At 44.1% G+C, this 23,148-nt stretch overlaps 2 protein-coding genes and 1 long non-coding RNA gene across 6 annotated transcripts; 2 read left to right on the forward strand and 1 right to left on the reverse strand.

Moving 5' to 3' along the window:
- Positions 1-13,902: 13,902 nt before the first annotated feature.
- LOC115669910 (uncharacterized) lies at positions 13,903-15,167 on the reverse strand. Its single transcript, XM_030591119.2, has one exon. The coding sequence runs from the start codon at positions 14,815-14,817 to the stop codon at positions 14,119-14,121; it is 699 nt and encodes a 232-aa protein (XP_030446979.1). The 5' UTR covers positions 14,818-15,167; the 3' UTR covers positions 13,903-14,118.
- Positions 15,168-19,100: 3,933 nt separating this feature from the next.
- LOC130138564 (uncharacterized) lies at positions 19,101-21,603 on the forward strand. 4 transcript variants are annotated; one of them, XR_008816921.1, is made up of 3 exons: positions 19,215-19,951; positions 21,309-21,389; positions 21,553-21,603. XR_008816921.1 is itself a non-coding variant. In XM_056312901.1 (3 exons), exons 1-3 carry the CDS (start codon positions 19,485-19,487, stop codon positions 21,564-21,566), a joined length of 360 nt encoding a protein of 119 aa, XP_056168876.1. In that variant the 5' UTR covers positions 19,248-19,484; the 3' UTR covers positions 21,567-21,603. The 4 variants fall into 4 exon arrangements, 1 of the variants encoding a protein (XP_056168876.1); XM_056312901.1 differs by having other exon boundaries at positions 19,248-19,749; XR_008816920.1 differs by lacking the exon at positions 21,553-21,603 and having other exon boundaries at positions 19,101-19,951; positions 21,309-21,546.
- Positions 21,604-21,621: 18 nt separating this feature from the next.
- Positions 21,622-22,819, forward strand: LOC130138565 (uncharacterized). The gene is made up of 2 exons (XR_008816922.1): positions 21,622-22,424; positions 22,530-22,819. It is a non-coding gene; the product is annotated as an uncharacterized LOC130138565 (long non-coding RNA).
- Positions 22,820-23,148: the final 329 nt, after the last annotated feature.

Genomic DNA, 23,148 nt, shown 5'->3' on the forward strand with positions numbered 1-23,148 from the left:
GACCTCGTCAGGCATCGTCACCCCGTCGGGCCGGGCATCGTCACCTCGTCAGGGACGGCATCGTCCCGCGTAAACGTACACGCCTCAGGACGGAATCCTACACACACTTTCCTTCTACCGCGCCCGCGTAAAACGCATTAGGCCAATGGTCTTCTGACCACGTCAGGCATCGACACCCCGTCGGGCCGGGCATCGTCACCTCGTCAGGGACGGCATCGTCCCGCGTAAACGTACACGCCTCAGGACGGACCTTTCCAACCAAACCACATTTCCATATCCTCGTTCCACTCAAACCACACTTGCCACGCCACCACATAAACACACTGCCAAACATACACACTTCACACACATTTCACATTTACACAACCTCGTCACACAAACACCGCACGAACACCCAATCACACATTGTTGGCACGCGAATACAATACGCGAATGCACTACCACACCACCACACTTCACGGCCACACACACGCGACACATGGCCAGTCCACAATCAACCCAAGCACAATCCCAAATCAGCCACAACCACACAGTCATATCACAACACACACGATCAACACACAAACTGGCATTTCTCCACACCCAAACGTTATCAAATCAGTTCAGGCCCTTCACGGCAATTTCACAAAATCTCGGGCCGGACCTAACAGTACCAACCACACGACAAATAGCACCCCACAGCACCTAAAACCACACATCACAGCCATCAATCAGTCTTTTTCGCCCTCAAAATCACCATATCTCACTCCCGGCTCTTCACGGCACTTTCATAAAATTACGAGCCGGTTCTAATGGTACTAACTACGTATCGAACAGCCACTCACAGCACATCACACGGCATATCACAGCCAGCAAACAGTCCCTAAAATCACTTAAACCGAACTTCAAACGAGCCTAGAAATACCCGAGGTCCTAAATGACATTTGGGGAAAACACTTACCCAAAAAGGCGAGACAGAACGGGGCTAGAACGGGCCGGGACAGCGGCAGCAGCGTCGCCGGCGATGTACGGACGGCGTGAACAGTGATCCCCCCCGTACGGCGGTGAACAGTACATCCGTACGGACACGTACGGACAGGGCTGGGACGGTGGTCGGCGAGGTGCCGGTGACAGCCGCGGCGTCCGCCGGCCGGCGTGAATGTGATCCGTACGGACGGTGAATGCACCGCATGACGGACACCGTACGGATCGTGGCCGGACGGCGACGCACGGCGAGGCCGGACGGCCGGGTGTCGACTGAACGCGATCGGAGCTCCGGGCATCGTTTGCGAGCATCGGAAAGAGAAAAACAGAGAAACAAGGTCTGTTTCTGACAAAAATCGGGCCGTGGTGGCCGCACTGAGAGGTGGAAATGGTTGCCGGTGATGTTGGCTTGGTGGGGCAAGACTGGCCGGTACTGTCTGGCGTGAAAAGCTGATGAACATAATGCAATCCACGAAGAAGATGAAACAATGAAGAAGAAGAGGAAGAAGGGAGGTCTCGGCAGAATGGCTGGAGGAGAGAGAGAGGGTCTGGTCAAATGTGTCAAAGATGGTCTTAGTGGAGTCCAAGTGTCATTATCTAAGCCCATTTGACAATTTTACCCTTGATTTAATGGACTGGATTTGATCAAATCCAATAATTTAGGGATAAAATGGTCTTTTGTCCCCAACCATGGTTGACCAGACCTGGTTTAACCTTAACTCACCTTGGTTAATCCCAAAATTAAATCCAATTTTCGGAATTAATCAAAAATGGCCTAGGGGCATTTTCGTAATTTTTCGATCCCGAACCGAAATTCCAATTTTCGCACATACGTGTTCCATATGTGCGTGGCCAACATAATATGGCGTCGGAATCGCAAAATTCATCGCGCAAGCCCTCGAAAATCCACGTCAAAGTCTCGGGAATAAAATAATATTATTTTTCCAATTTTTGTCGAAATTCCAATTTTTGGCCAAAACCACTTTGAATGTGCGTGGCCACCCCAAAATGACCTTGGCCGCGAAAAATAACCTCAAACGGCCTCCGAATCCAACCTCGGTGCCCACAGGGGCAAAACCGTAATTTTTCCGGCCCCGGACCGAAATCCATTTTTTTGCAGAAATGGGTGGCCCCAAGGTTGGCCAAGCCAAAAACGTCATCGGCCGTCCAAAATTGTCACTTTCAAAATTCTCGATTCCCGGGCCCGAATTCCAAGAAATGACTAAAATCGAGCAATCGCAACTTTAGCTTATCTCTGGCTAACGGGTGGCTCTCTGGAATTACGCACTCTCGACCCGTGACCGACACTAAGTCAAATCACGTTTAAGTTTACTCCACCCGGGACGACCTCGATTGTCATATAATTGCGAGGGTCTGTCACTAGTTCCCTTTGGACACGATCAATCAAGTAGACCGGTCTCGGTTGGCTCAAAACATTCCCTCGTCAATTCATATGGTCGAAGATCGAACCCAGGTCGAATTCTTTGGTCGTGCGAACTCAATCCCGTAACGGCCCTACCCCTAAGGTTAGCATCCCGTGAATGCGCATTTCCGGGTGAGATCTCACTATAAGTGCATTGATCAAATTCATTTCCTAAATCCCGGGAAAAGGATCGAAAATTTAGACTGTTACAATTCTTCCCCCCTAATAAAATTTCGTCCTCGAAATTTACAACTATACCTACTATCCAAACAGATGGGGGTGATGACGTCTCATTATTCCTTTCTCCCAGATGGTACCTTCTGTCCCGTAACAATCTCAAACGTCTTTGATCAATGGGACCGTCTTATTCCTTAAAACTTGTTCCTTCCCATTTGCCCCTCAAATCCAATATACATATTCCCAACATATCCTCTACAGTCCATATAGTCCTTCCAAACTGGTCATCCAATAAGATCTCTTACTTAAATCCTGTCAACAGCACAACTATCGAGGTTCCTTCTCGACTCCTTACAATCTCAAATCTAAGGTGTCCAGCCAGACTAAACTGAATCACCCTATTGCTGCAATCCATTACAGCATTCTGTTTAACTAACCAATCCAAGCCCACAATCAAACCGAAATCACACATAACCAACAAAGCCAAATCTATTCCGCTTTCTACACCACCAAACACCATTTCACAGCCTGAACATCCCAACAGCATGCACATCTTATTCATCAATGGCATAATCACACACGCTTGTACTTCTAGAAACAATTTCAATCCAGCCATATAAACAAATCAAACAGACGCAAACGAGTGCAACGCCCCGAATCTATAAAACAAATGCCACCTAATTATACCAAGAACCATACCTGGGGTTACGCCTAGCGCATCCTCAACTCCCTCTCGCGTCAAGGCGTACACACGTCCTTGTGCCGGCGGTCTGCTCGAATTAGCCGGCGGGGCTGCACTAGTCGGATTCCCAATCCGAGGTGCCTGCACTGACGGGGGTGGTCGAACTTGAAGATTCGGGCAATTCCTTATGTGATGTCCCATTCCACCGCACCCAAAACATGCCCCAGTCACACTTGGGCAGGGACTATTCCCATGGTATCTCCCACACCGTCTACAGGCTGAACTAGATGAATATACCGACTTTCCAATATTCCTTCTTGCCGGAGGGACAAAACGTCGGTTTTCCATCATCGGCCTTTTCCCCAGCTGACGATCGTCCCCGGCTGAGGTATGTGGTGATCCAGATACGACGGTTCTTTCCATCATATCCTGCTCAATAATTTGAGCCCGCCTATACATTTCTCCATAATCCTTAATGTCATGCGATAATATCAGACTCCGAAGATCAGGCTTTAGTCCATCCCGGAATCTTCGCGCTTTGTCTCTCGGGTTCTCCACCATGGTCGGTGCAAACTTAGCCAATCTCGCGAACTCGGCCTCATACTGATCCACAGCCATTTGTCCCTGGCGCAAGCGCATAAATTCCATCAACTTCTTCTCTTGCGCATTTTCCGAGAAATATTTTTCATAAAAATTCTCTACAAACACAGCCCAAGTCGGGCCCGTTCCTACAGGAAACACTCTACCTTCCACAGCATTCCACCAATCATTTGCACTCTCTTGTAACTGATAAACCGCCAATGTCACTTTCTCCTCCTCGGTGCACCCCAAAACCTTAAAAGTTTTCTCCAGTTCTTCTACCCACCTTGGCGCAGCCTCGGGGTCACCACGACCATGAAATTTAGGCGGCTTCAATTTCATAAATTGCTCTACTAACTGGGGCATTTGCCTAACCCCGGTTGGTTGAACCTGCCCTTGCTAGGCTTGATTCCCTCCAATACCAATATTTTCATTAACTGCAGCAGCTACAGCCTCGGCAGCTTGGGCGGTCGCATTATCTCGCTCTTGGGCTTGCCGATCCAACATATTCCCAATCCTTTCTAATATCCTGAGAACTCCTTCCATTCGCGGATCTTCCGCAGGCCTAGCATCAGCTCTGGGGTCCCTTGTAGCTCTAACACCCACTCCAGGATTTCCTACTACCCTAGCATCCATACCCAGATCCTCTACGGCTCTAGCTCTAGCACGACCTCGACCCCGTACTCCTCTTCCTGCACCCCTTCCTTGGCTGCTCATTGAATCAGCTTCCTACTATTCTCCTTCCTGCTATAAGTCCACACGGGTATCAGAGGTCTAGGCCAACTACACTAGTCCAAACCCTAGGCACCAATCTCGACAACCAGCATTCGACAACCAACAACCCACCATCAAACCGATCACCCAACATCAAACCAACACCACTAAGCACTCAACAGAGTTTTCGTACTCACCTCAAGTCCTGCCGCACCTTCGTCTCAACCATCATTATAACCACAATAAATCACTCAGCAATCACAGGCGCGTACTCACAAAACACGCACAATTAACATAAACACACACTTAACGAAGGCTCCCTAACTGACTACCCTGAAGTCGTCGCTCCTTATCACTCCAGGTCTCGACCTTACCGATATCGAGCTGACCTTGCTCTGATACCAATTCAAACGGGGATGTCACGCCCCGAACCCCAACGAGCTCGCGGCATCCCCTGCTCCGGTCGAAATGATGCGACGTCCCAGGAACGTCGCCGACCCAACCCAAACATCAGAGCCACATGCGGAAGCGAATAACAAAACTCCGGACAAATAATGACGACAACGGGGTAGAACAACAGAACAATCCAGCAACCACATATTCATACAACACCAAATATACAAACATCATATTACAGACATAAATACAGACTAACATCCTCAGTCACCATTTAAACAAAAGTTCAGGGGTTTGGTTATCTTAACTTCACTATCGGATAACCCAAGTTATACAACCCCTAAAACACCCTAGGGAAAAACCTAAGGGTCGCCCTCTTCCATTCTCGCTTCGAATTTCTGGCTTGAAACTCGGAACTCACCTGCAGCCTCCACGGGCACCAACAAGCAGTCTCGGACTTCCAAAAAGAAAAGGCGCACTTCCGGGTTTAGGGCCGGGGTCGAAAGTGGCGGTTATACAATCGTGAGACGAATCTCAATAAGTGTACAACCCCAAACCCCACGTAGGCACTCACGTACCGCCAGACGAAAACACACATAACACACAACGATCGGCCAAACTAACAATCACATGCGACCCTACCTGGAATCCATCACGCACGTTCCTGCACGTTAGAAGCCAACACATCACAGCAAGGAATCACAGACGCGCGCGTGCCTCAATTATAAGACAGAAACCACTTGGGCACGTCCCATACCGTGCCTAGCAGTTTCTACCCCATAATTAAGCATCACATCACGCGATACAAACACACTCGCACGCTACTCACACCATGCGTCACTTTCCACAATCCTCTCGCTTGTCTTGCCAAATCCCACTCATTCTCAACCTTTCCACCACTACCGCGCCCACGTAAAACGCATCAGGCCAACGGTCTTCTGACCTCGTCAGGCATCGTCACCCCGTCGGGCCGGGCATCGTCACCTCGTCAGGGACGGCATCGTCCCGCGTAAACGTACACGCCTCAGGACGGAATCCTACACACACTTTCCTTCTACCGCGCCCGCGTAAAACGCATTAGGCCAACGGTCTTCTGACCACGTCAGGCATCGACACCCCGTCGGGCCGGGCATCGTCACCTCGTCAGGGACGGCATCGTCCCGCGTAAACGTACACGCCTCAGGACGGACCTTTCCAACCAAACCACATTTCCATATCCTCGTTCCACTCAAACCACACTTGCCACGCCACCACATAAACACACTGCCAAACATACACACTTCACACACATTTCACATTTACACAACCTCGTCACACAAACACCGCACGAACACTCAATCACACATTGTTGGCACGCGAATACAATACGCGAATGCACTACCACACCACCACACTTCACGGCCACACACACGCGACACATGGCCACCCACAATCGCCCCAAGCACAATCCCAAATCGCCCACAACCACACAGTCATATCACAACACACACGATCAACACACAAACTGGCATTTCTCCACACCCAAACGTTATCAAATCAGTTCAGGCCCTTCACGGCAATTTCACAAAATCTCGAGCCGGACCTAACAATACCAACCACACGACAAATAGCACCCCACAGCACCTAAAACCACACATCACAGCCATCAATCAGTCTTTTTCGCCCTCAAAATCACCCTATCTCACTCCCGGCTCTTCACGGCACTTTCATAAAATTACGAGCCGGTTCTAATGGTACTAACTGCGTATCGAACAGCCACTCCACAGCACATCACACGGCATATCACAGCCAGCAAACAGTCCCTAAAATCACTTAAACCGAACTTCAAACGAGCCTAGAAATACCCGAGGTCCTAAATGACATTTGGGGAAAACACTTACCCAAAAAGGCGAGACAGAACGGGGCTGGAACGGGCCGGGACAGCGGCAGCAGCGTCGCCGGCGATGTACGGACGGCGTGAACAGTGATCCCCCCCGTACGGCGGTGAACAGTACATCCGTACGGACACGTACGGACAGGGCTGGGACGGTGGTCGGCGAGGTGCCGGTGACAGCCGCGGCGTCCGCCGGCCGGCGTGAATGTGATCCGTACGGACGGTGAATGCACTGCATGACACCGTACGGACTGTGGCCGGACGGCGACGCACTGCGAGGCCGGGACGGCCGGGTGTCGACTGAACGGCGATCGGAGTCTCTGCTGTATGCGTTTGCAGCCGAAAGAGAAAAACAGAGAAACAAGGCTGTTTCTGACAAAACTCGGGGCGCGTGGTGGCCGCACGCAGGTGGAAATGGTTGCCGGTGATGTTGGCTTGGGGGGCAAGACCTACTGGGTAATCGTTCTACAGAAAGAGACTTGATGAACATAATGCAATCCACGAAGAAGATGAAACAATGAAGAAGAAGAGGAAGAAGGGAGGTCTCGGCAGAATGGCTGGAGGAGAGAGAGAGGGTCTGGTCAAATGGGTCAAAGATGGTCTTAGTGGAGTCCAAGTGTCATTATCTAAGCCCATTTGACAATTTTACCCTTGATTTAATGGACTGGATTTGAAATCCAATAATTTAGGGATAACATGGTCTTTTGTCCCCAACCATGGTTGACCAGACCTGGTTTAACCTTAACTCACCTTGGTTAATCCCAAAATTAAATCCAATTTTCGGAATTAATCAAAAATGGCCTAGGGGCATTTTCGTAATTTTTCGATCCCGAACCGAAATTCCAATTTTCGCACATACGTGTTCCATATGTGCGTGGCCAACATAATATGGCGTCGGAATCGCAAAATTCATCGCGCAAGCCCTCGAAAATCCACGTCAAAGTCTCGGGAATAAAATAATATTATTTTTCCAATTTTTGTCGAAATTCCAATTTTTGGCCAAAACCACTCTGAATGTGCGTGGCCACCCCAAAATGACCTTGGCCGCGAAAAATAACCTCAAACGGCCTCCGAATCCAACCTCGGTGCCCACAGGGGCAAAACCGTAATTTTTCCGGCCCCGGACCGAAATCCATTTTTTTGCAGAAATGGGTGGCCCCAAGGTTGGCCAAGCCAAAAACGTCATCGGCCGTCCAAAATTGTCACTTTCAAAATTCTCGATTCCCGGGCCCGAATTCCAAGAAATGACTAAAATCGAGCAATCGCAACTTTAGCTTATCTCTGGCTAACGGGTGGCTCTCTGGAATTACGCGCTCTCGACCCGTGACCGACACTAAGTCAAATCACGTTTAAGTTTACTCCACCCGGGACGACCTCGATTGTCATATAATTGCGAGGGTCTGTCACTAGTTCCCTTTGGACACGATCAATCAAGTAGACCGGTCTCGGTTGGCTCAAAACATTCCCTCGTCAATTCATATGGTCGAAGATCGAACCCAGGTCGATTTCTTTGGTCGTGCGAACTCAATCCCGTAACGGCCCTACCCCTAAGGTTAGCATCCCGTGAATGCGCATTTCCGGGTGAGATCTCACTATAAGTGCATTGATCAAATTCATTTCCTAAATCCTGGGAAAAGGATCGAAAATTCAGACTGTTAAAGTTCTGGTGACTGATTATTAGTATTCATCAATGCTTTTATTGGTCAAAGGATTCAAGATTTTATCACGATAGTGACTGATTATTGAAGCTTTCCTTTGCCTATCATAGGAAAAGGAAACTTTGCTATACAACATAAACTTTGTTCTTTCTTTTTGTTTAAATCTTTAGTCTTCAGGTATCGACATGGGAATAAAAGGGAGTTTGCCATTGGATTGGAAAGATGTGCCGGATCTTCCATACAACAAGCGATTGCTTCGAGAGGTTCACTTGCAATTTTATATGATCAGAATTCAAAGTATTATATCAGGAAAGATGAGGGAGGTGATCATTTTTTGCGGATTCTCTAACTCAAGGACTTGTAAGCATTATAGCAAGCAATTTAAAATTTTTGTTTTGTAACAAAGAAATTACATATCCAACTGAAACCTATGCTGTTTTATTACGTCCATTAAATTATTGGGGCTAAGATAATTTGCTTTTGTATGAATACTTAAGATTATTTGCACAATCAAACTTATAACCTTTGATTTGAGTTATAAGTTTTGCTATTTGCTACTTGGAAAAAATGAAACCAGAAAAAGGAAAAAAAAAAAGGTTCTCGGGAAAACCCTGGAACCGAATCGGAAAAACAGGATAAGTTCTAAAACAATGTCCATGGCAAACAGGATAGGTTCCAGTTTCCAAAAACTAGGAACCGGTTATAACTAGGGGTGTCAATGGGTCGGGTCGGGTCGGATTTTCATGATACCCGACCCGACCCGAAATAATGGACATGTGTGCTCGGCCCGACCCGAAACAAGACCCGAACATGATATAGCCAAGTGATCGGGACGGGTCGGTCCGGGTTGGGTCGGGCCGGGTTCCATGTTTCAAACTCAACCAAACGATTTTGTTCTTGCTTTCTCATCACCTCAAAAACCTGCCAAATTCATTCCACTCCCAAAAATGAATTTCTGATTTCCACGCTCTCGACCCGCGCATATGCCGACACTCCCTTCTGCTTCCTGAGTTTCTATCCTTTCGCGCCGCCCCTGTCTCCTCCGTTGTAGCACGCCGAAGATGCCCCTTTCGGCGCGGCCTCCCCGGTGAAGCCTGAGCCTCCCGAGGAGGCGCGAGGTGCGGGGTCAATTCTAAACAGAAAAGCTATCTAGTGATCAATTCTAAACAGAAACAAACAATCGAAACAAAGCTACGTAAATCAATTCTAAACGAAGAGAGCACGCTAACTAGTGATCACAGTCCTATTAAACAATTAGAAGCAAATAGCAAAATCATTTGAAGGCACAAAGAAACTAGCAGCAAAACCGACATTTCAGTCCGCAAAGATGTCGCGGTCAGCAAACAAATCATGGAACGAGCCTACGAGAACGCCCGACCTGGTGGAAGCAATCGGACCCGGCGAGGGCCGGGCCGCCAAAGAGCTCGGCGGAGGCGACGGCGGGGAGGTCCAGGATGCCGTCCCTGATGGCGACCCCCAGCCGCGCCGGTGAGTCGCTGTCTGGCCGAAAGACCCCGAACGACAGGTTCTGGATCGAGAAGTGGGAGCCGGGGCCGACATCGATGAAGGACTTGAGGGCCATTGAAGCGCTGTCTCCGGAGCTCCGACGGAAGAAGGTGCGGTGTTATGTGGCGGAGAGGCTTGGAGGGAGAGAGCAAAGGAAGGCGAAGTGATATAGCAGAAGAGATAGCAGAAGAGGCGAGAGAGTGAGAGAGACGTGGAAGAGAAATATAGGGTTTCCTTGTTTGGGTTTTTCTTGTTTGGGTTGGGCTTGGGTACCCGAACCCAATAAATTCAAAACAAGACCCAATTATTTTTCTTGTTACCCAAACAAATTAAGACCCAACTCGACCCAATACGAAAATTTCCTGTTTGGATCGGGTTGGGTTGGGTCGGATCGTGTTTGGGCGGGTTCTTTTGACACCCCTAGTTATAAAAGGGTCAATTTTAGGTTCCAAGTTTGGAACCTAACCACCCTGAAACTGATCACCCTTAGCATGATGACCTCTCTTTGGTGGGGAGAACTAGTTGCATTGGTTCAGGAAATATACTTGAGTAAACCCAGTGAACTGGTCGATGGATGTAGGTAGACTCGTTAAATGGGTGGGTTGGGTCAAAAATGGTCTGACCCAAATCGACATATTTAACCTGTTTTGACCCATTTCCATGCAATGCAAATCTAGTACCCAAACCCATACCCAATTCATACCCAATCTCGACCTATATTGCTCAAACATTCTATATTTTATCAAATTTAGGAAAACTCATAACCAAATTGGGATGGGAGTGCGAAGTGAGTGATCGTGAGATTAGTGAGGGTAAGAGAGAGTTAAGAAAGAATAATAAAGGTGGGTTGAATCTAAGTAAGTCGTGAACCCATTTAGGATGCATTTGGTTCAGTTTTCCCAAAAGCCTCCAAAGCGCCTTAGGGAAAATTTTGAGTGTTTGACAAATGATTTTTGGAACCTCTTTGGCCAAATGCTGGCCTTAGCGTAGGTGAAAGCTCAAGGCAGCTTTCAGCATTTTCGGAAGGCTACTTCCTTCAATTAAATGAAATTAGGCCAGTTGCCTTTTTTTTCCCTTAAAAGCTTATTAAAAATCCAATTTTGCCCATTTTAAATGATAATATCCTACTTCTCGCTCTCTCGCTCAATTCTGCCTCTTTTATTTCACTTAACTGCTCCTTTGCTTCACTCAGTTTCGCACCGATCGCTCGCTCTCTCGCTTGCTCGCCTTCAATCTTCGCCTTTCTCCACAGGTTCCTCTCTCTCTGTGGTTATTTTTGGAAATGATTGTTCCAGTTTTGCTCTTTGTCGCTTGATTGTTAATGTCAATTTGCGTGCAATAAAACTCGATTCTCTTCATTGAATCATCACCCCCACCCAACATACGGAAAACAGAAATTATCCTTCTAGTCGTCCAGTCGTATGGATTTTGTGGATTATTTTGATTTTGTTTGTTGACGCTCTTTCAAGCCCTTGAACTTGTCAACACTCATATTATTTTGGGTTTTACCATATTAAACTCATTAATGATCCATTTACTAAATATAAATAATTTATATAACAATCTAGCCCTTCAAGACATGAAGTACCCTCATTTTCTTAAATAAGGGCATAAAGTAGACATTGTTTCAAATAAGGGCCTGAAATGGCCATGATAGTTTCAAATAAGGCTTGATCTCATCGGTCGCCAACCGGCTAAATATTCCGGCCGGTCAAGGGCATTTTCATCCAAAGACAATTTTAATTTCTTTTATCTTTTATTTTTTCTCATTTCTTTTTTTTAGCCTTGCCAACGGTCGACAAGGGTTGTCCTCGCCAGGTCAAGCGAGGGCGTTCCTCGCCCAACCCTCTCCAGCGACTGGCGAAGAAGAAAGAAAAAACCAAAAAAAGAAACACATAAAGAAAAAAGGCAAAAAAGGCAAAAAATTCAGAAAAGCTAAAAGACGAAAATGCCCATGACCATTCAGAAAGTCAGGCCCTTCTTCGAAACTATATAGCCTTGTCCTTATTTGAAATAAAATCCACTTCAAACTCTTATTCGAAACTTCAAGCCTATATTTAAAATAACGTCAATTCATGCCCATATTTGAGAAAATGAGGGCACTTTAGCCTTTATTGGGAATTTTCCTTCAAATATGAGTCAAGAAATTGATCTATAACCCATATTGACTGGTGGTTGTGGTATGAGAACATTGAGAGCCGAACATCTTAAAAAGGCATACATTTTCATTTTTCGAACAATTTTGATACCAATTTTCAAAATGCCACATTGAAAGCCCGTATTTAAATCCATAGATAGTTTTTTACTTCCATTTTCAAATTTACCGAACATGGCAGTCTAAGGAAATTTTTGCTTTTAATACCTCGGTGAACCATAGAAGTCTTTGATGCGACAACGTGTAGGTGGACATGGCTACGCGGTGCTAAGTTTTCATGGAAGAACATCTACATTTTACAACGCCAAGTTATAGCAATGCTCATCTCCAAATTCCGGTCTCGTAGTTAGTGCAACGTTAACCCTTCCAAACTAATGACATCAGAAAACAGCCCTTTAAAAATCTACATTTTACAGCTCCAGGTTCTATTTTGGGATTGTGTTTTTGGTACAGTGGATTAGGTTCATCTTGCCTCAAGACTTCATCAGATGATAGTATAGAATCTTAACTATTCCACGAACTCTCCCAATACTGATGGAGGAAACACTTCACCTGAAAGCATGTGTCCATGATTTATTAGGGCGATCGTCCCCGCAATCTATTTTTGCAGAGTACACAGAGACCCTGGCAAGCTTGTTCTATTAACATTGTCCATGAAACTGGCTAAGAAGGGCCGGCAAAGATTCAAGCTCTTCCCAGGAGCCTGGCATGGGCTCCTCAAGTGTCCTCACCCGGTACTCAAAATGTGGGATCAGGTACTCCGGACGGGCTACTGCACAATGCTTAACAACGAAGAACAAAACGGAGCTAGAAAAGCTGCAGATAGAATCTTCAGAAAGGAAAGACTACAACCTTCAAGAGATTTACGAAGTTAAAAACATTGGATGGTACAGACACAGAATTTGAAATATTTGTGGGGGGCCAAGGACAAGATTTGTGACCATATCAATATATCAAAGCAAATCTCGACCAAAGTCGTCCACTGCAGCTCTGCTTAGTTTTTAGTAGTGTAAGGGTCCCGACTTGTACATGTGTCCAAGTTGCCCCGGTAGAAAGCAGAGATCCAACTCCAAGCTGAGTACACTACAGGTTAGGACTTTCAGGTGGCAAGAGGATACAATTATTACGTCTGATAGGATCTGGAGATAGAAGTGTGTTGTTTTTACTCGAGCAAAACGATTCTCGCAAGAGCTAAACATTCTGACAGCTGATGAAGCCACCACTAAAAATACCTCAAGAAATAGAACTGAATCAGTCGAAAACTCCAGGAGTATGTAAACTCTGGCTAAAAGAATGAAGATTCTCCAAACTCATACTCAGCATCGCCATAAAAATCTGGCTTAAACAAATAGATAAAACTGTTAAAGAAGTGTTCTCTCTTCAGGTTAGCAATCTTCACAAGACGGCAAACTCCTGAGTCCAAGTGAATCTTCGTAACCAGACTGTAAATGAACATTGATAGAGTATACACAGTTTACCAGCTTACGATTTAGTTGATCTCGAGGTACATTAGCTCATCAAGAGCGAATCCTATCAGTTCATAGAACCTTCCGTAGATGCAAAAGAGCTACTTTCTACATCACATACCAGCTCTATATGCAACCAAACTCGAGGATACGTCGGGTTAAACCCTCACAACGCAGTATGAATTTCCAACTTCACCATAATTCGTGATCCACACACAAGCGACAATTTGCAGGATTGGTGGAGGATGCAAAGAGTAGGTACAAAGTTTGATCTTTTGCTCGGGTTAAATCAATACTGAAAAGTAGTAAGGGAAACCAATATAACGAGCAGTAATATCGTCTGATCAGAACAATTTGTACATTATCCTAATACCCATTGCGCGATGAGCTTTATTTAGGAATGGTATCGGTATGGCCCCCTGTATCAGGGGACTCCACAAAGGAGCAAGTCATCTCTGCCTAATAACCCAGTCTCTCTGCATTAATCTATATCTCTTCTTTAATCAAATACCCAACAAAAGTAGTCCTACTTCCTGATCTTTCGCTGCTTCTTCGGCCCAGGAACTGCCAAGCTCCCGATGACGCACCCACATCGCGCTCGGAACATGAGAACAGTCCTTCCGTTAGGCGGCGCCATCTTCTTCAGCTCCGCCTCCAGCTCGCGATGGTGATCTCGTGGCAATTTGAATATGCCCCTCCTTAAGCCGCCTTTCATGAGGGAAGACGGATCGCTCTTCACGCACTCCTCGGTCTCCAGCTGAATATCGAATTCAACCGCTTTCCTTAGGCCCTTACACTTCGGGTTCCCGCATTTCCTGCTCGAGTACATCAGAAGCAACCAGCAAGCGAACGCAGCACAAGACACGCTCAGCCCGATGGACCCGTAAATCAACGGAGCCTCGGAAACCTCCTCCGCGACCGCACCGGCGATCGCGCCGCCGGCTCTGATCACCCAGACGCGCACGAACTCGACGTAAGGGAACAGCAGAAACCCGCAGGCCACGACGACGGCGACCAGGATAGCGACGTCCATCGCGGCGGTCCGAGATCCATCGCAGGCGGCAGCTCTCGCACGATTGGCGGAACTGGGCACCTTCCGATTCCTGTGGGATTGATGGCTCCGATTCGGCTTGGAGCATGCGCCGGTGGGATTGAAAGAGCCCGCCATGGCTCTCAAGTGGTCAACGGGATTGCAGACCGAGACCGATCGATCAGAATCGACCATTTCAACCCCAAAAACAGTATCGGATGTGGATGCGGAACCAATCGAGGAGGGCCCAATCGGATTGAATCAGCAGCTCGTTGGGCGAAATCGGGGGCGGATTGGATCGAAGGCGGCGGGATCAACTTGGGAATCTTCGTCCGAATCGGAGAGGGAGAGATCGGTTTGATGCAGAAGATCAAGATGGTGTGGAGGCCGGCGTGGGGGATGGTTTGGTTCGGGGACGGAGAGGACAGAGGAAGGAAAGGTCAAAGGCTCGTACTGATTCAAACGGCTCACCTACGCGTGTCGTGTGATTCCGGATTCGTGTAATGGCCTGGTTTATAGACCGGCGAACGAGAGAGAGAGAGAGAGAGAGAGAGAGTCATGCAAGCACGCAAAGGAGGAGATCCCGAAGAGACGAAACGGCGTCGTATTCGTTGATGCAGGGGGAAACGTGCGCTTGGAGTCGGAGCTGCCGCTGCCTTTTTTACGAAAGGAGTTGAATGACGTAAGCATGATACGGTGGACCACGCTCGTTGGCACTTTCGATTGCTCTCTGTCCACGTTGTCTACTCCTCTTTTTCTCTTCTTTTCTTTCTTTTCGGGAAAGGTGTTGTCTAGTTAATGAAGCTTTCGGTTTTATTTATTTATATAAAGTTACAATTTTTTTTATTGATTGGTCACTCCACTTTGCACAATTAAAAACCATTAAAATTACGATATGATTATTTCGCGAAAAAAATGATTTGAAATATATTTCATTGATAATGATTGCTCGTATCGCTTATAAAAATGAATGAAAAAAAAAATATTTTCATTATCCACGAAAATATTTAAAGTGCAAATATCACAAAAAACCCTCAAATTATGTTCCCATGATACAAGTTCCCTAAACTTCTTTCCTGTCACAAAAAATCTTAAACTTTTCCACTTTGACACAAATGCTCCCAATTTTTTTTGTGTCACTAAAAAATCCAAACTTATACATGTGTGACATATATACCTTTTATTTTAGTAAATTTGTCACACTAGTATAAGTTCGGGGTTTTTTACGACACAAAAAAAAGTTCGGCGTATTTGTGCATAATGGGCAAGCTTAGGATTTTTAGTGACACAAAAAAAGTACGGGGTATTTGTGTCATGGTGGGTATAGTTTGGAGTATTTTGTGGTTTTAACCCATATTTAAATATAAATTGTTGTTGATAATGAAAATGTTTTTCTTTAACTAATTATTTCAAGTAATATTTTTTTGATCAAATAATATTAGGAAAATATTTTCTTAATTCATTAATTTTTCTCGAAATAAACGGAGTCTCAAGTTTTTCATAATTCTAGCAATTCAACTTGTATATTAATTTGATACTTCACGTTAAGCCTCCTTTTGCCTATTAACAAAAGTTATGACACCGCCGTGATGGTTAGGAGGTGTGTCTATGTGGCAAAGGTAAATTGCAAATCATTTTTTGAAATTTTTTGACCCGCAAAAGAGCCTTTGTGGAGTGACTTTGAGCATATTTAGATTGACTTTTACCCTTTACTTTTCGCATTTTGAATCTTTTTAACCAGAAAAGTCCGAGACTTTCACGAATGCTAATATTTTTACATTAATTCACGTGATCTTTTTTTTTATTTATAATACTTGAAGATTTGACTACATATTTGATTTTTGGTGGGAATGTAGAAAATTGTTTAGTGCTTTTGATAAAGTCTAAACAAATGCGCCCTTTCACATTTGACATTTTGCTTTTTCTAAAATCTTGTGGCGTACGAACTTTCACCATTTTAAATTATTTAATGTAAGATGATTGAAACTTCTAAAGCTAATTTCTTTTTCATTTATATAGAGCCTTCCACATCCATAGAGCTCATATAGTAGACTTTATATGAGAGCTAAATGTACTTAACGAAAATAAAAATTAAACAATAATGCAAAATCTATTCTTATAACTAGAAAAAAAAAACACAAGCTTATGTGTGCATAAAAATGGAAAAATTAGGAAGAAAAAGGCACCACAAAAAACTGGCAGGTCCGAAAGTTTTGTCACCAAAAGTTACAACGTCGTAAATTATCGTCACCAAGGTTTCATTGCGAAAAGTTCGTCACGTTAGGCTACAGCGGCGAAAAAACAAAATTTCAACGTTGTTGATACTTAATACAGCAAAGGGCACTTATAGTGTTTGGGTATCGAGAAATGAAATCTTCTCGTCCTAGATATGATTGGATTATCTTAAAAGGCTCCTATCCAAGAACGCATTACTAGAGAACTATTCTCCAGATTCGGCAAAGCTGGTCAAAACGCATCCTAGGTTTTGAGTGATAAATATCTCAACATGTTGTTGGCACCTAAAATCTCGCGGGGAGGTCACGACACATGTCCTTAAACAAAGATTTCACTCCAATGAAGATTTCTTCTCTAACGAATGTCAAGTCCCTCCACCTATTCAGAAACTGAGAGTTTCCTAAGATCGGAATCCACGTTTTGTTAGTCTCTATTTTCTACAATCGTTATCGTGATCTCAAAATTCACGAAACACAATGTGATGCGAACAAAATCAGTGACGGGCTATGTGAGCACAAATGTTACAGCTTCTGCTTTCATTACGAGCATCACTGATAAAGAACATGATTTATCCCAAAAGGTGCAACATATATAATATGATGAACATCGTAGGCGAGAAGCGTAATCATATTCTGTCATGTACGGGTGAGGAGAGGCAATACATAAAATACAAAGGAGAGGCAATACAAAAAATACAAGATCACATATAGTTATCACAACCATGAGAAGCATGCATTTACTGCTGTGTCAAGATTAAGCAAACATGTGCTAATAGTACGACCAATATCGACTAAAAAGGAGCATCGCCGTCTCAAAGATTCCAGCAGAGTCAGCAAAGAGCAGGGTTACTGTAAAAATTATGTCTCGATTTTGAGCTTGAAAGGGAAAATTTCCTCGTTCAAATAAGTTTCCTATTTTGAATAGGTTTTCCTAATTGAATTGTTTCCTAGCCGGAAAAGGTTTCCTAATTGGAGAAGGTTTCCTAAAAAGAGATTTCCTAATTTGGATCCAATTCTTTCCTTTAAATAAGAAGGGGAGGTTATTTTTGAAGATTATCAAAGAGGAGTTTCTGCTAGTGAATTGCACCTTGAAGATATCTGAGTATTTTGTAGTTGATTAAATTCTTGTGTTAATAATTTGTCTATAATTCTTTCGTGAGATTGAGAGATTATTTTGTGAGAAATTATGAGGTTGCGTGAGTTATTGGGTGTAATTGAGACTTGGGAAACACTAAGAGTGTTTGAATAACTTGAGTGTGGTTGTAATCTCCGTTGTATTACTTGATCTATAGTGGAATTTGTTGCTGCTCTCCTCGTGGACGTAAGTCACTACGACCGATCCATGTAAATTTGGTGTCCGATTTATTTTCTTATTCTGTCTATTTTATTCTTCGATCGCTTGCTTCCGCAACAATTGATATCAAAACTAGGCTTGGTTGAGTTGAAGCGAATCGATGGCAACAAAAGAAGGAAAAGTGAAAATCGACAGATTTGATGGGAAGGATTTTGGTTTCTAGAAGATACAGATTGAGAATTATCTATATTAAATGAAATTGCATTTGTCCCTATCTGGGGAGAAGCCAGAGACGATGAAGCAAGCCGATTGAGAATTCTTGGATAGACGAGCTTTGGATGTTATTTGGCTGACGTTGGCTCATAAAGTTGCGTTTAATATCATGAAAGAGAAGACCGCTACTGGTTTAATGAAAGCCCTGTTGGACATGTACGAGAAGCCCTCTGCGATCAACAAAGTCTATTTGATGTGACGTCTATTTAACTTGAAGATGAGTGAAGGTGCATTAGTTGCTAATCATATTAATGAATTCAATGTGATCGTTAGTCAATTGAGTTCAGTTAACATTGACTTTAAAGATGAGGTACGTGCTTTGAGTCTATTATTCTCATTGCTTGATAGCTTGAATGCTACTACTACTGTTGCTAGTAATACCTTTGGGTCAACAAGTTTGATGTTTGATGGTGTTCAAGATTTAATTATGAGTGAGAACATCCGTAGAAGAGAATCTAGTGAACATGTATCTGCTACTTTAATAGGTGAAAATAGAGGAAAAACTGGTACACGTGTTAGCATGAGTAGTATAAACACGAAAGACATAATCAGTCTAGGACTGATGGTGTTGTCTATTTTTTGTTTGGTCGGAAAACTATTCACTTCATTCATTATAATTCAAAGGATAACAAAAGTTATGGGTTTCTGAACATAAAAGATCCCATAGAGGTGATGGCGGCATTACAAGCCAGTCGTGAGGAAGAGCCTTCTTGCGATGTGTTTTGGCGAGCCAATATGCAACTTGATTTGATTCCCTTGGGCCATATGCCAATTCCACCCAACTAGACCGGGCAAGCATCTCTTTACAGTCTTCAATAATGGGTCTCAGCTCCCATGGGCTTGGATTTTGGCCCACTATCATTTTCACAAGTGATAAGCTGTCTGTTGCTATCTCCAAGCAGAGATCGTGTCTCCACCGTAGATCATTTCTTGCTTTAGCCTCCAAGTACTTCAGCACAAATCGCAGCGCCAGGGCTTCCACTTCAAGTGCAATCGTTGCGACCAGTCTCTCAACATAGCCAGCGACCACTCTCCCATCTGAGTCACGACATATTCCGACAATGGCTCCTTCCTTCTCCCCTTCGACTAGTGATCCGTCTATGTTGAATTTCAAAGCTCCGGTTTTTGGGGGAATCTACGAATCAGGCGAGTTTCCTTTTCGCCCTTCTTGCTTGCTTGATCTATTGTTCCATCGCTTAAAGTTCTTGTCTATGGCACATGCTCCGTCGACAATTGAGCTCGGATCTAGAGTTTGCTGCTGGAAGACAGCGCCGTTGCGAGCTAGCCAGATTTTCCACATCACCGCGGCAATTAGCTCGGCTGAAGGTAAGCAATTTCTCTAAACCATAATCTCCACGGCCTATTTGTCTATTCTCGAGATACCATGTCTGGATGTTTGAATTTGCAATCGATAATCTGACCACACCGCTTTTGTCCATTCGCACAGTAACAATACGTGTTCTATGGTTTCTGGGAATTGACGGCATACCGGGCAGAGAGGGTCGAGCGTGATTGATCTTTTGCAAAGGTTGTCGCAGGTTTGTAAGCTATTCTGGCATACACTCCAGATGAAAAATTTAATTTTTGGCATAGTGTTAAATTTCTAAATGTTCTGCCACAAGGATTTTGGAATCTGATATGAGGAGGAGGCCTGGTTGGGGTTCTGAAACCGTTCTAGCCTATACATGCTGTTGTAGGCTTCTTTCACTGTGTACTTGCCTATTTTATTCCCTGTCCATACCATTTCATCTTCTTTTGGGGTAGTTGTCAGTGGTATTGCCAAGATTTCCTTCGCTGTCTGCTCACTAAACAGAGAATTGATTTTTTGTGCATCCCATCACTGTTCATCCTTAGCTAAGAGCTCTTCAACTCTTTGGGGATCCCCTGAGTTTGCCAGCCCTCCAATGATTCCCTGAGGTAGCCATATGTCTTCTCGAATAACGATTGATTTCCCGTTTCCCACGGCCCATCTAGTTAAAGGCTGCATGCTATCTCTCCCCATTAACAGGCTTTGCCATCCCCACGAGGGGCGGGAGCCTTTAGTGGCATTCGAAAAGCTTACTCTGGGGAAATATAGTCCTTTGACTATTTGGCTCCACAAGGCTAAAGGGGACTGAATTAATCTCCACGCCTGCTTTCCTAGCATAGCTTTGTTGAAAGTAATGAGATCTCAAAATCCGAGAACCCCCTCTATCTTCCTTAGCTTAAGTACCTCCCATCTCTTCCAATGAACACTAGCCTTCGATTCCTTCTGTTTCCACCAAAAAGAGGCTATCTTTTGTTCGATTGCTCTACATACTGACATGGGAATCTTAAAAATTGACATCGCGTACTAGGGTATTGCTTGTACTACAGCTTTTATCAAGGTTTCGTTCCCCACTCTAGAGATGAGCTTTTCCTTCCAGCCTTTTAGTTTTAGGTTGACCCTAGCCAATATCCATGCAAACATTTTGTCTATTGGAATTGTGGCAAGATGAGGCATCTTCGAAAGGATTGCTTTAAGATGAAAAACGATAAGGGTAAGGGAATTAGAGTTGATTCTACGGATGATGTTGCAGTTATAGCAGACAGTAATTCAGATAGTGCTGATTATATCTTGTCTGTCACTGATGATTCGTCGTTTGGCGGATGGATTATGGATTCTGGTTGTTTTTTTCATGCTACACCAAATGGGAACTTGTTTACTACTTATCCGTGCATGGATTGTAGTAAAGTGCAGTTGGGGAACAATTATGAATGAGATGTTATAGGTGTTGGTGATGTTAGAATCAAAATGCATGATAATATTGTGTGAACATTGACTGAAGTGAGGCATGTTTTAGGGTTGAAGAAAAATATGATTTCCTTGAGTGCCCTGAATTTAGCTGGGTATCGATATACTTCAGATAGCAGAGTTGTGAAGGTTATCCTAGGTGTCTTGGTGATAATGAAAGGAATCAAGCATAATGGCCTGTATGAACTTCAAGGTGAGATAATGACAGAATTCGCCACGGAAACATCGGATGCATCTATTCAAGAGTCTGAACTGTGGTACATGCGTTTGGGGAACATTAGCGGGATAAGCCTGAAAGTTCTAAGTGAAAGGAATTTTTTATGTGGTTATGTTGCTAACGAACTGAATGTATGCAGGTGCTGTGATTTAGATCAACGGCAAAAAGTGCAGTTCAGTATGGCTGTCAAAAAAATCACGGAATAGCAGAATTAATTCACTTAGATGTTCACAGGTTGTTGCGGTTTCCTTTGGGGTAGAGTGCCAGATTTATGCTAATAGTTATAGATGACTTCTCGAGGAAGACGTGGGTGTTTGTGCTTAGGCACAAGTTCGATGATGTTGTCAAATCAGGCAGGTAAAAGCTTTGATCGAAAATGAGACTGATAAAATGATTAAGCATGTATGGACTGATAGTAGTATGAAGTTTTGCTTGAAGCTGTTACATGAATTCTGCATGAAGGAAGACATAATGTGACACCGTACTAGTGCCAATTAACCACAATAGGTTGCAGAGTTAATAAGAAAAACATTACTAGAGACGGCCTATAAAATGCTCTCTAGTGCTGGTATAATTAGGAGATTCCTTACGGATGCGCTTAGTACATCGAGCTCTCTGATAAATAGATCCCCATCGACTGCGATTAGATGTCGGACTCTCAAAGAAGTGTGGTCAGGTAACGTTGCTGTTTATTCTGTTCTTAGAATATTTGGTTGCCCATGTTATGTTTGAGCAAGTGATGGTAAGCTCGATGGAAGGGCAAGAAAGTGCATGTTCCTAGATTATGCACAAGGTGAGCAGTGTTATAAGTTGTGGTGCCCGAAATTAAATTCACATGTTGTCAGTGGAGAAGTTACATTTGACGAGTCTTTAATACTTCTGGCTAGGAGTGATTTTAGCAATGTTTATATGGATTTGGACAGTGTTCAGCTTGAGGTGGAGTTGCAACCAAAAACTCTTGAGGTATCGAGTACTAGCGTGATAATCGACACAGATGGTGCTTGTAGCGAGGTGAGCCTATTGAGCCAACAGTTGCTATAACTGCTAATATTGACAATGTGTGTATTCAATCTCTTGACAGATATGGATGCCACAATGGTTTTGATTTATCTACAGGTAAGTAGGTTGTATCGGAAAATCCTTGTGGAGTAGTTAAAGGTGCAAGTGGAGTAGGTGTTTCGATGAGGTCCACGGTTATGGCAAAGTTCAAGCGAGGCTTTGATTTGAAAGACGTATGTGGCAGTTGAGCCCATTTGGGTTGTGGGAGAGTAGTAGAGAAGTTCTGGCGAAGCGATTATGATTTGGCTCAAACGTCGAGCCAAGGTGGAGATTGTTAAAATTATGTCTCGATTTTGAGCCCGAAAAAGAAAGTTTTCTAATTCAAGTAAGTTTCCTATTTTGAATAAGTTTTCCTAATTGAATGGTTTCTTAGTTGGAAAAGGTTTCCTAATTGAAGAAGGTTTTCTAAAAAGAGGTTTCATAATTTGGATTCAATTCTTGCTTATAAATAAGAAATGGATGTTATTTGTGAAGATTATCAAAAAGGAGCTTCTGCTAGTGATTTACACCATGAAGATATCCAAGTGTTTTGTAGTTGATTAAATTCTTGTGGTAAGAATTTGTGTATAATTCCTTCGTGAAATTGAGAGATTATTTCGTGAGAAATTGTGGGGCTAAACACTACGTGAGTTATTAGGTGTAATTGGGGCTTGGAAAACACTAAGAGAGTTTGAAT

This window comes from Syzygium oleosum, unplaced genomic scaffold (genome assembly GCF_021117445.2).
Source record: "Syzygium oleosum isolate NSW1041296 unplaced genomic scaffold, Sole_v2.1 Sole_v2.07, whole genome shotgun sequence".
Classification (NCBI taxonomy): domain Eukaryota; kingdom Viridiplantae; phylum Streptophyta; class Magnoliopsida; order Myrtales; family Myrtaceae; genus Syzygium; species Syzygium oleosum.